General features: G+C 35.1%; 1 protein-coding gene and 1 long non-coding RNA gene across 5 annotated transcripts in view; one reads left to right on the forward strand and one right to left on the reverse strand.

The window, feature by feature from the left end:
* Positions 1 to 1,830: 1,830 nt before the first annotated feature.
* The window catches only part of LOC129739170 (lysoplasmalogenase-like protein TMEM86A), a 28,244-nt gene continuing 17,417 nt past the window's right edge, over positions 1,831 to 12,657 (reverse strand). For all 4 annotated transcript variants that reach the window (XM_055730584.1, XM_055730583.1, XM_055730586.1 and 1 more), the window contains 3 exons: positions 3,367 to 3,536; positions 2,995 to 3,301; positions 1,831 to 2,932 (listed from right to left, as the gene is read on the reverse strand). In XM_055730584.1, the coding sequence (XP_055586559.1) occupies positions 2,669 to 2,932; positions 2,995 to 3,301; positions 3,367 to 3,536 (741 nt within the window). In that variant the 3' untranslated portion in view covers positions 1,831 to 2,668. The remainder of the gene's footprint in view (positions 2,933 to 2,994; positions 3,302 to 3,366; positions 3,537 to 12,657) is intronic.
* On the forward strand, positions 10,939 to 12,367 carry LOC129739171 (uncharacterized). The gene is made up of 4 exons (XR_008735761.1): positions 10,939 to 11,301; positions 11,371 to 11,695; positions 11,757 to 11,969; positions 12,031 to 12,367. It is a non-coding gene; the product is annotated as an uncharacterized LOC129739171 (long non-coding RNA).

Here is a 12,657-nt window from a genome sequence, read left to right on the forward strand (position 1 = left end):
GAAAACCACCAATTAGTATTGAAGGCGATTATATAAGTTATATAGTTTCAACATACTTGGAGAAATCAGAAATCTAATATTATCCACCACAAATTCGCGAAAAGCAAAGCACGTTTAACAAAACACGTTGCGACAAGATCCAGAAATACAATAAAAATACCGTTATTTTTCCATCTGACGTTTACCGCTTTTTTCTTACACGCTCAAACTGGAAACCCAATCTGTGGGCTATAATCCCACGCAACACAAAGGTTTTAAAAGGGGGTTTTAAGAGATGCTCTTCTAGAACTAAGGAATTGAGCTGTAATTCTTTACCAAACTACTTACCTTCTTCATTTAAATGACGTGGAATGATGAACAAACATTCTGGGTTTATTTTGAATCAGAAAAAAACAGGTTGGAATTCAAAAATTTTGATTTTTTTTTTCAGTAAACCACACTTTTTCCAGTTTTAAGTCGTAGATAGCAGCACTATCTTGGAGTTAAAACCAAATTAAGTTTCAATATTGATTTTCCAGGTTTAATTAGACCCATATTCGTCATTTCGAGGTACTTTTCCAACACAGTTTTGTTGGAGTTCACGCTGCAGAAAGCTTTTCTGGATTTGCAAAAAAAACACCAGCACTAGAATATTCCACCGCCAAAATTCCGGCTCATCTTAACTTCCGATTCAATTGCAAACCATACCAATGATACTGATAGCCGTCTGGCCCAACAAGCTCCATCAAAAAGTAAAAAAACATAAGTATTTTTGAATTTGAGGCCTATTTTTTGGATTCAAATTCCTTAATGCTAGAGGAGCATCTCTTAAAACCTCCTTTTAAAACCTTTAATAACCTTTGGAACTCTAGAAAACTCCTTAAAATGCAGTTATCTATTCAAATAATCCGTAGAGGCATTATTATTCACTTTAACACAGTAAATTTTTAGAAATATTCTTGTTTTTGTTGAAAAGCACAAGTTCTCATTTCGCATCCATTTTTTTCATATTTTGGTCCTCAACGCCAATTGCTACGTCCAAAAATAGTAAACTTATGCTTGATTCATCCGTTAAGCAATTCAAAACAAACTGTAGGAAGAAAGTTTTGGTGGTTTAGATTCATTCATATTTTAACAAGCAAAACACATAGTGGTACTCTTCTTATTTCGGTCGTTGTATTTTTTCAAACATCGAGCAGACCAGTATAGGCAGCCAAATCATTCAGGAGGCGCAAGCAAGTGTAGGGATTTTTTAAAAGGCAAACCCCTACTTGAAGCAGAAACTTCGAAATGAAAAGGGTGAGATGAGAACACGTGCAGTCTTCACCATGTGTCTATGTATGGGTGAGTTTCGAGTCCATCAGTAAGTGCAGATGATACAGATAGATGAGCTTGCGCTTCCCTTCAACGGAGGAGGGTTGTTTCGTACTTCTTCTTCTTCTTTCTCTCCAGGCTGAACTTGTTTTCCTGCTCTTATTTTTAGTCAGTTGCTTCTGCATTCTGGCTGGACCACAAATCTCCGATCCCTTCTTGCTGCCTAAACCTATAGGCATGCGTGCTGCGACGCGATCCAACTGGAATTGGCAATCCCTCCCGAGTGCAATTTCGTGCATCTGCAGCCTCACTGCATTGCAGTGACATCGAATGATCTCGCAGGAGTGCGTTTAGTGCTGCTTTGTACTGGACTGGTTCAACTTTAGACAATCGCAAGGAATTTGTTTCAACTGATTGTTGAAAAATTAATAACTTTTGTGAAGCTTGATTAACGCGTAATTACTAGCATTCAAGTAACAGTCTACGTTAGGCGTTTTCGGGAATCAGTCATCGGGTGTAAATATTCATCAAACCGTATCAGGAACAATTGAATCGATTTATTTGACATGGTACGTTTATTTTTAAAAGTCTAAAACAATTTACACAGTCTCTTGTAGTCTACCGCAGGTTTAGATGGTTTCTTCTCCTAAATAGAATATGGTTGATACAATTAAATATTTAACCTATGAATTATTTGTCGAGTAACGTCAACGGTAGAGTTCTTCTATAATATTTTTGTTCTGTTTCAACTACATAGTTTGAACTAGATAAACATGCATACATACGTGTGATGGTTAGTTTCGTAAAAATCGTCTTTTCGAAAGACGATTACATTTTTTTTTGTTTTTTTTTTTTAAATAAAACGTTTGTTGTTATCAAATAACAGTTGTCACTCCGAATGATCGTGTGGTGTTGCGTCGTGTTTGATCCTCGAAAACACGACTCACTGGGAAGATACAGATCACAGTCTCTCTCGATGATATCGCACTTTTTAGTTTTTGTTTCTCTTAAATTTCGTCTAATTGCATTGTTTTTTTTTTCTTCAGTTTTCTAACTTTGACCAATTTCGCCTACTTCGGCATCTAAAATGACGGTTAAGATCGTTTGTTTTGATTTAGGTTAAGAATCGTTGAAAAATGTAAAGGTTATGTTTACAAGTCCAGGCGTTTATGATTGGTGGATATTTGACGGGTTTGACCCTTCGGAACAATTTTACAGAACACCATGAATTTGTCGGTGTGCGTGTCTGAATATCAGTATGTTTCTCTACGTGTATGTTTGTGTTTGTGTGGCCCAGTTCAAGGACATCCCAACAGATGGCGGTGTTTGTCGATTTCCGACTGATGGAACCAGGATGCAATTTGAAGGCCGACTATTAAACGACCTTTCTAGACTTCTTCATACCGTTTTGTGGTTTGGGCACGGAAGAGGACAGCTTGTTGGCAGTTTGGGACTTCTTGGATTCCGTTTCGGTGGACTCGAGCACACTCAGTGCGATGGCAAACTGGGCCACGTAGTAGGTCACCATAATCGCGGTTTGGGCGTTCTCGATTGGATTGTAGAACTTGTCAAAGGCGATAATACTGTCGGAGATCACGAACAGGATGCTCCCAATTCCGCAGAGTGTCCGCAGAACATTCTAAAAAAAACACATTCGAAACGTCAACTTGTCATAACCTTAAAACCCAAACATAAACAAACCTTAGGACAGTTGATCCGGGCTAGGGATCGCCAGCACATGGTCACCAGTAACACTCCATAAACTGGAAGACATATCTTGATGATGGTTGGGAGGTTTTCGAACATCAGAGCTACGGCGGCCACTCCGAAACAGAACAGCGGAATTCCGATCCAGGCTCGAAGCGGACGGAACCCGAAGGCTGATATGTAGAAGATCTGAGCCACCGCAAAGCCACCCATGCCGGCCTCGAAGAGGTCATAGTTCAGCAGCAGATCTCCCAGGCAGGAGATCACGAGCCCCAGCAGAATCAGGTGTTTGTAGCGGTGGCTGGAAGTAGATAAATTTTCTCCTTAACATAACCTTAAAAATTCACAATTAAACGGAAAACAAACCTGCGTTTGAAGAGAAAGCCGGTGAGTACCACAAACGCCCACAGGCTTACGATTGGGAGACATTTAAGTACCGTCGATACGACGGTTCGTCGTTGGGTTTGTCCGATGAGAGAGAAGTAGAGGGCCACCGTGACGAAGAACGGTAGCATCCGGGGTCCGGCAAACTTGGTCTGAAATGAAGAAAACATTTCTGGATAAGATAAGCCAATTTCATTTAATACAGCTTCGATAATTACGGGCAGTAATTGAAAATGCTGTTGTTTGTTTGTTTTGCGAGATAACATCGTCACTGGACTGACCATGAATTTTGGTATTTGATGCCTCTGACGACTTCCATCAGTTTGGCTTTAATCTTTGACCTCATGAAGTTCTAAGCTAGCATTATACCAGACACCCGAAAAGGATATAGCCTATGGACCATTGAAGGCGAACCTATCTGCGGTAGTCAGATTTATGTAGATGGATACAGAGAGAACAAATGCTGACAGTACACTAATGTTTATTTTTAATGTTTTTTCTTGCTCCTGGATCCTACCCAAGAGACTAAAGCAACTGTAAAATCATAAACAAATGGACCGTACTGACTTTTTGGAACCAAAACGTCAGGTCCCATTCAATTTGATCCCAAATTGAACCCTTCGTTTCATGATTTTTTATTTTTCCTCAAAAAATTTTTTTAAACAGTTGGAAATGGTGTGTACATCAAGAAAAAAAAGTAAAATAAAATACGATTTTTCCATTTTTCTATACATTAATTGTTGCATATTTGTTTCTTTATGAAACGAAGAAGTGCTATTTTTGAAAATGTTCCATCTTTAAGCTTAATTTAAGTCATATAAACTCAATATTAACATTTTATCAAAAACATACAAAGAAGGTTTTGCTTACGATCTCTTGAACTAAATCAAAAAAATTGCAATATGTCATAGGATGGCTAAGATATGGCGGATCAAAATTTTGATGTTTTTGATAGGGTGATCCCAAACTTTTGTGCGGTAGTGTAAGTAAGGCCACTCCAAGGTGGGGAGGGGGGTGGGTTTCAAAATTCAAATTTAGCTAGAATTAAAAAAAAAATACAAAAATTGCAGGAGATTGATTTTTAAACCATTTTCCTACTCATTAGCAAACTTGAAAAAAAAACTGATACAAATAAATGTTACAAATCAATGCTTTTTCCGATAAGTCATTTAGAGATTGCTTGAATATAAATTTTAAGCACAGACGCTTAGCTTAGCTTAGCTTAATTGACTTCTCACATCCGACCTGGATCATTGAACACGAGATGATCCATAAATTTTTGAACAGTGAAATGATTTTTTTAGAAATTGGTTACTGAATTTAATTTAAGAAAAAAGAAAACATTTTATTTTATTTCAAGAGTTCCAGTGATCTAAGTCAGTGATGAAATCATTTTTTATACTCAAATTCTTCCAGTTATCAAAATAAAAGGCTTAAAAGTTCAAAATAAAAACTTTATATCTTAAAAATAAAAACTTTATATAAATATAATTTTACGTATTCAGTTCTTTATAAAGGTTAATACTAACAAATATAGGAAACTTCATTTTTTGATCGATCAATACAAAACTGATACATATAAAAATATGGAACTTCAAGTTTTGTTGTAGTTATATTGCCAGTGGTCGGCAACCTTTTGAGTCGGAAGAGCCAAAAACTTCAATTTTTCAACATTTCAGAGCTTGAAGAGCCACATTAAAGATTTAGTGTTTATGTTTTTAATAAAAAAAAAACAAACAAAATATATGAATGAACAAATGAACATTAGTTTTACAAAAATTAACTATTAGAGTTTTTTCTTACTCTTGGATATTTCTTTTAAATCTGTTTCTGATTACCTATAAGTACATGAATTCTCCTCTGGATTCTCATGGTTTGATTTTGTATCAATATTATTGAGTTGTCTTAAATCGAGTCAAGGAAATTCAAAATCCTTATCTAGCTTAAATGAATACTTTGTATGGTGTTAAAGCGAAAGATTTGAACATATTAACATAAGCTGAATATTTATAATTTCTTCGGCAAAGAAAAGCTTATAAAATAAAAAAAAAGTGAAGAGAAATGAATTTTCTTAACATTATCATGCTTTTTATGACAATCCCCAGATTTAGCATATCCTTTCCAAAACTCAGAAGTATGAGGTAAAATTCAACTGATATATATGTGTAAAATTTTAATTTTCAAAAATTATGCTCCTGACGACTGGTAGAATTTTCAAAATTAATGACATCAAGCAAACGTGTTTTCAGAATTTTATGCATCTGGAAAATTCATAAATCTCATTTTATGTCATAAGTGAATCTCCAGTATTGTGAGTCCAATTGAATGAAGAATAAAATTCAATACATTTTCGATTATTCATCGATGCTTTCTAAAGCATAGTTTACAGGAAAAAATGCCGTGGTTTGACCAGTTTTCATCTAGAAAAAAAAGTGATTTTGTAGTGTTCATTGAAAATTCATGACAAATAATACAGAAATAGAAACAAACCATGTTAAGTGGAAAAAAAAGTTCAAGGATACTTTTAATGTTTCGAAACAAAAATTAATAAGAATAAATCATCTAATTCTAGTAACTAAAGAAGTAACTCTCAATTAAAAATATAAAAAAACCGTTACTGAAACTTGGTTCGAATGTGCTTTTGGTAAACATCGGCTGCAGCCATCACACTTGAAATTCAAAGTGAGTTCATAATGTTGTTATAAAAAAACATTGGTAATTTACTTTTCGAGTTATTTAACTTTGTTTAAAAAATTTAACAAAATGTGAGTTTAAGTTCTTTTTTATCACTTTAAATGTTTCCCACATGAAAAAATTATAATTAAAATATCTATTGCAATATGTCAACAGTTAGAGTATAATAAAAACTTCATAATTTCCTTCTTTTCAAAGCAATAGTAAACTCTAATTTTTTTTATTATCACGGAATTAATAATAAATTGTCCAATAACTTTTGTTTATCCAGTAATAATCTGTAAAATAGGACTCAAAATACTGCATTTATCTAAAACCTAGAACATTGCGCCTTAAAGCAGGCAATTACTATAGCGTAGTAGACAAACTTTTAAAATCCACTTTGTCTAATACTTACAAACTGTGAAATGCGAACTAATATGGCCAAAAATAGTCACCTTTTATCTTTGGATTTTCCAAAATTTTTCTAATGGTCAGGGCAGTAGAGGACCAAGTATCGTTCTAATTAACTGCTAGTTAACTTTAGGAGCATTTAGCATATTGAAATTACACGCTATCAGAAAATGCAAATGACGGCGAATTGCTAAATTTTTCCATTGAGTTCCTAAATTTTGAACTCAAAACCAAGTAATATCCGGGAAAATTCAGCCAAAATTAAGGTATTAGTCAACAGAAAACGCTGACAAATAAACACACGAAAAATGCTTGCAAATTTATTTCACTTATATAAACAAGTTGGAAATTAGGAACTTCGAAAAAAATCTTCGAGCAATCTGGAATCCTAATAAGGTATCTATATTCAGATACATTAAAATTATCGTTTCAATCCAAATGAATAGGATAGGACTGCGGTGGGTTTTCCAATAAAGTCTGCTTCATTTATTATTGGAACAAATTCTTTTGCTCATTGTGGCGCTCCTAGTGGATGGATTTGGAAACTTTTTTCACCCACGTGTCGGGAAATTCATTACCTTTCACCATGTATTTATGTCATAACACCAAACGATAGCATTTTGTAAACAACCGCCAAGGAAGCCGAACGGAGAGATCAAATTGTGCACAGTTTTCTTGAAAATCCATTGTTGTCGGCATCGAAGCTAGCTAAACAGCTTAAAATGCCCAGAAATACCGTATGGCGTGTTATCAAGCAGTACAAGGAAACATTGACGACGGCTCGGAAGCCGCATTCGAAGCGTCGGAGTGGAACTGTCGACCGGAAACTGCGTGGGAAAGTCATCAAGGCCGTCAAGAGGAATCCCAATCTTTCAGACCGCGATTTAGCCAATAAGTTCCAGGCCGCTCACTGTACGGTGCGACGAATTCGTCTCCGGGAAGGAATAAGGTCATTCCGAGCCAGCAAACAGCCAAATCGGACGCTGAAGCAGAACAATGTGGCCAGAATCCGTGCTCGAAAGCTGTACGACCAAGTGCTGACCAAGTTCGACGGATGTATTCTGATGGACGATGAGACCTACGTGAAGGCGGACTTTGGGCAAATCCCAGGTCAAAAATTTTATTTGGCGACGGCTCGGGGGGATGTATCTGCAAAATTTAAGTTCGTGTTTGCGGATAAATTCGCCCGCAAGTACATGATTTGGCAGGGGATATGCAGTTGTGGACAGAAAACCAAAGTCTTTCTCACTGACAAGACAATGACATCAGAAGTCTACAAAAAAGAGTGCCTACAGAAACGGATTCTGCCGTTTATTCGTGCCCACGACCGTCCAGTTATGTTTTGGCCGGACCTCGCAAGCTGCCATTACAGCAAAACGGTTAAGGAATGGTACGCAACGAACGGGGTCAGCGTAATACCGAAGGACCTCAACCCCCCAAACTGCCCCAGTTCCGGCCGATAGAGAAATACTGGGCAATCACGAAGCGGAGGCTTAAGGCAAAGGGAAAACTTGTTAGGAACATGACTCAAATGAAGAACTGGTGGAATCAAATCGCCAAAACGGTGGACGAAAAGGATGTGCGCCGCCTAATGTGCCGTATTACGGGAAAAGTACGAGATTTTCTTCGAAACAGCAATGAATAATTTTTTTAATTTTTTTTCTATAAAAGAGTAAAGAAAATGCTACATTTGTATGAAAAACAAATTATGAATTCGTTAATAAATTGATTAATGAGATTGATTCTGCGCTGTAATACAAGAACTCCTGTCCGCATCATGTTAGATACATTACAATGGCTATCTGTTCGACAACGTGTCACATTCCTCACAATGCTCCTTATATTCAAAATAACCAAAGGCATCGCTCCCGAATATCTCCAACAATGGATAATAAGAGGTACGGATCTGCATCGCTATGAAACCCGTTTTTCGAATGAAATAAGATCGGCCTCATTCCTCCTGGCTTCGTCACAAAACTCTCTGTTCTACCGTGGTGTGAAAATGTTCAATAGTTTACCGAGTGAAATTAAAAATGAACAAGTCCTAGCTAGATTTAAGAATAAGTGTTTGACGTTTGTGAAAACTAGAATAAGTTTATAAGTACGTGTTCTAAATGTGTGTAATTCAGTTACCTGGTGATGATGATCAACTGAACATACGTCTCTGGGCCGCATATGACACCTTTACAAAAGCAACGCGATTTGGGGCGCGGTAAAACCCTTTCTTGGACTCATATGTGTGTGGGCGGGACTTTTCCCAAAATAACCCTTATCCCAGATGGTCCCTGTTCAAAAGTTGAAACAAAGACAGTAGTAGCACGAACAGTAAAAAAAAAATCAAGATGGACGTACATGGGAAAGTTAAAAGTGAATAAAGTGATGGAAAATGAACTGACATATGGCTAAAGACTGTAAAATATCTAATAAGATAACTAGCCCAAATCCCATGTACGGGGGAGTAGAGGTGGGCCATCATCATCAATATAAAAATAAATGACTGAACTACACGCAATTGTTTGTGTTCCAATATTAAATGAAGCAGACTTTATTTTAATGTTGTTACGCATCAAAGTAGTAAATATTTTTCGAAATTTTTTATTTATTCTTATACGATTTTCATTTTCCGCTGATGCAAAAGCAAAAAAAAAGTTTAATAAGGCTTCAAAAAATGCTATATTCCCATTTGTTTTTTTTCTCAGGTGTTTCCTACAACGGATGCAAGTTTAAAATTTTCTTCTGGACCTATGAAAATCCGTGTGCCAGGTCACAAGATTCAATTACCGGTTTAGTACGATTTTTTATTCAAATATATATATATATATATATATATATATATATATATATATATATATATATATATATATATATATATATATATATATATATATATATATATATATATATATATATATATATATATATATATATATATATATATATATATATATATATATATATATATATATATATATATATATATATATATATATATATATATATATATATATATATATATATATATATATATATATATATATATATATATATATATATATATATATATATATATATATATATATATATATATATATATATATATATATATATATATATATATATATATATATATATATATATATATATATATATATATATATATATATATATATATATATATATATATATATATATATATATATATATATATATATATATATATATATATATATATATATATATATATATATATATAATATTTGCGCAGTTAGCTAAAGAGTTGCAGCCTCATACACTGAACCCAAAATCACACTTAAAATACACTTGAACTTAAAAGTAAACATTCAGTGAATTTGTTCGTTTCAAGTGACTCATGTACATTTCACTTGCCCCTCACTTAAATTTAAAGTGAGCGAGTCAATATTCACTTACTGATCACTTGGTTTTTAGTGACTGGCACTTGAATTCTACTCGATGTCCACTTACTTCTCTGCTCACTTGACCAATCACTTAAAATTCAAATGAATCTACGAATAGCGCATGTCAACAGTGTTGGGATGAAATTTGTTATTGTGGTTTGGAAAGGAAACTTAAACGAGTTATGTTTCTACTAGTAGACGCAGAAAAAGAGTTATTTTTTAGTATTAAAACCATTGTATACTTCCAGAGCTCGATAAAAATATCGTTTAGTATTGCAATGGTGTTAGTTGTTTCTTATAGATGGTAAATTGTGATAAATAAACCGTAACTATAATATTAAATTATATTTTTTCTTTATTTCTACTTTTTCAAACCATCAAGTCCTGGAGATACTATCCAATTACGATTTTTGGGAACTTTCAGTCGCAATAAAAATAAAAGTAAGTATCATGAAATCAGTGAATAGTCGAAAAATATAAAAATTATTTATTTCCCTTCGCATAAAACAGCAACAAAAATATCCAGTCTGAGTGGAAATTTTTTTCAAGTCGGATCATTTATTTGGACCCAATACATTAATTAGAAAAAAAACTGTTATTTTTCCTTTTTTTTATTTATTTCAATAACTAGCTGATCCCGTACGAACTTCGCTTCGCTTTCAATCATTAATACATGAAGATAAGTTTAGATTATTGAATTCGATGATTTTTTTTTGTCAATATTGGGTAAAACATTCAACAGTGTTTAAAGTCGCCACTTTTCCTTGTCCTTTAACTTGAAAATAAATTTATGAGGTTTATTGGCTTGTTGATGAAATGTGTGTTCAATGGAAGTTAGTCGAAACAGGTTGAAATAGGTCGAAACAAGTAGGAATGGATTTTGACAGTTGATAATCTGTCTCTTTCCAATTGACTTCGATCGATTTCAACCAGGTCGTCCGTTGAACATACTTACACCAATATTAATGCATGTTTTGTGCGTTTGGCACACGCAAAATATAAAAAAAACAGAGCGCCGGGAAAATTTCGACGCGTTTCGTAACGGGCAAGAAAACAAGCTAATTTTCCGATACAAATTATGAATCAGAGCCTATTATGTCGCGGTCGGCTCCACCGGTCGACGGAGGGCTTCTATTTCAGCGATGGTTCCGTTCAGTGCATCCCCACCCGGAATAGGACTGCCAGGTGCTGCAGCAACAATTGGAGGAGCCAGTAGACCTAATCCCGACATCATGCCTACAATAATATGGTGGTTTCGTCGGTGCTGGTCAGCGAATGGACGGAACAAAATGCCCCGGACAGACGAACCTACTTCTGAATCATCAATCAAATTTCCTGGGAAAGGCCGGACGAAGTTATAGCAGCAAAAAATTGCTTTTCCAGTGCCCCTGGATGAAGTACCGGTCCGATAAAGGTAATCTAATATTTTTCCGTAAGAACCTTTTTTTCTGACTGGTATTAAAAATGAATCTTGTATTTACAGGAAAAGTACTACCATAACTTTAACACCAAGGAATCACCGGAATATGTTGAGTTGAAACAGAAAGTCGGCGACAAACGGGTTGTTAGGAAAGCTGCCAAGTTGGAATTAAAAAACGGTTACAGCTGCTTCCGGTGGTGCGATACTGATGTTGATTCTTCCGGTTAGAACGCTCGTAGAATCACCAGCACCGGCCAATGCTAGCTATTTCTTACGTCTTTATCCGATAGGGGAGCATAGTTTCGGCACAGAATTCGTCCTATGGATCAAGCCATGGCCATGGCTTGAAGCTGGCTACTCAACAGAAATGATCCCGCTATCGGATCAGGTACATTAAACTATTAAAGTTTAAGTTAATTCAATTATAAAAAAATAATTTTGTCTCATAGGTTCTCGATTTTTGGAATAAGTAATAGAAGATATTTGGATAGTTCGGATGTTTTTAAACGTATCCGGAAGATGTTATTCCTGAATGTAGTCCGGTCCGCGTTTTTATATCGAGATAAAAACTAAAAGCTGGTCATGACCCGAACCTAAACAACTCTGTCGGGAGCATCAACCGCATCAGGAACATTGGTTTTCCAAAAACTTTGGTGTGGAATGTAAGATTGATCTAAGGTTTATTTTATTAGATTTTTTTTACTGACAATGTTTTTTTTTAAGGATGAATTGAACTTCAAACAACGACATTCAACTGGAAGTTTTCGTTGATAGATGCCCCCTTAGACGGAAGATTTCAAACACGGAGAAAGAAAGTGTTCGAAGGAAGGAAGCTATTCCGACTACAAGACACTACCGGGAAGTTCTTTTGAAGTTATCTGCCTTTCTGGTATCTCTTGTCAGCCAAAGCAGGAAGATGACCCTGGTAGAATGTACGAAACTCGTCGCATTTGACCTCGAAAACCGAAGTGAAGGTTCGGACATCGAGGGGAGACTGCCCCCATTTTTCGCTTTCTGGACGTTTGAAGTTTCTAAAAATAAAATAAAAAACATAGTTAAATACAAAGGCAAAAAACTACAGTCGAACTTTATAAGTGAAACTCTGAATATATATAGTTTTTATAAGTACATTCATATTGAAATTTTCTCAATAAATTCAGACTCTGTTGTATAAAAAGCTGATAAAGAATAGCATTTATATTTATTTTTTACCATGTATTTCCGTATTCGACATCCCAGGTCCTAAATTTTAGTGGAACGGCATCCGCTGTATCCGAAACTCGACGGCAAAAAATCGGCAAAGTAATCTGGATCTGCAATATAAAAACAGAAAAAAAGTTCACTTCATTA

The sequence above is a fragment of the Uranotaenia lowii genome, chromosome 1, assembly GCF_029784155.1.
Source record: "Uranotaenia lowii strain MFRU-FL chromosome 1, ASM2978415v1, whole genome shotgun sequence".
In the NCBI taxonomy this organism is placed as follows: Eukaryota; Metazoa; Arthropoda; class Insecta; order Diptera; family Culicidae; genus Uranotaenia; species Uranotaenia lowii.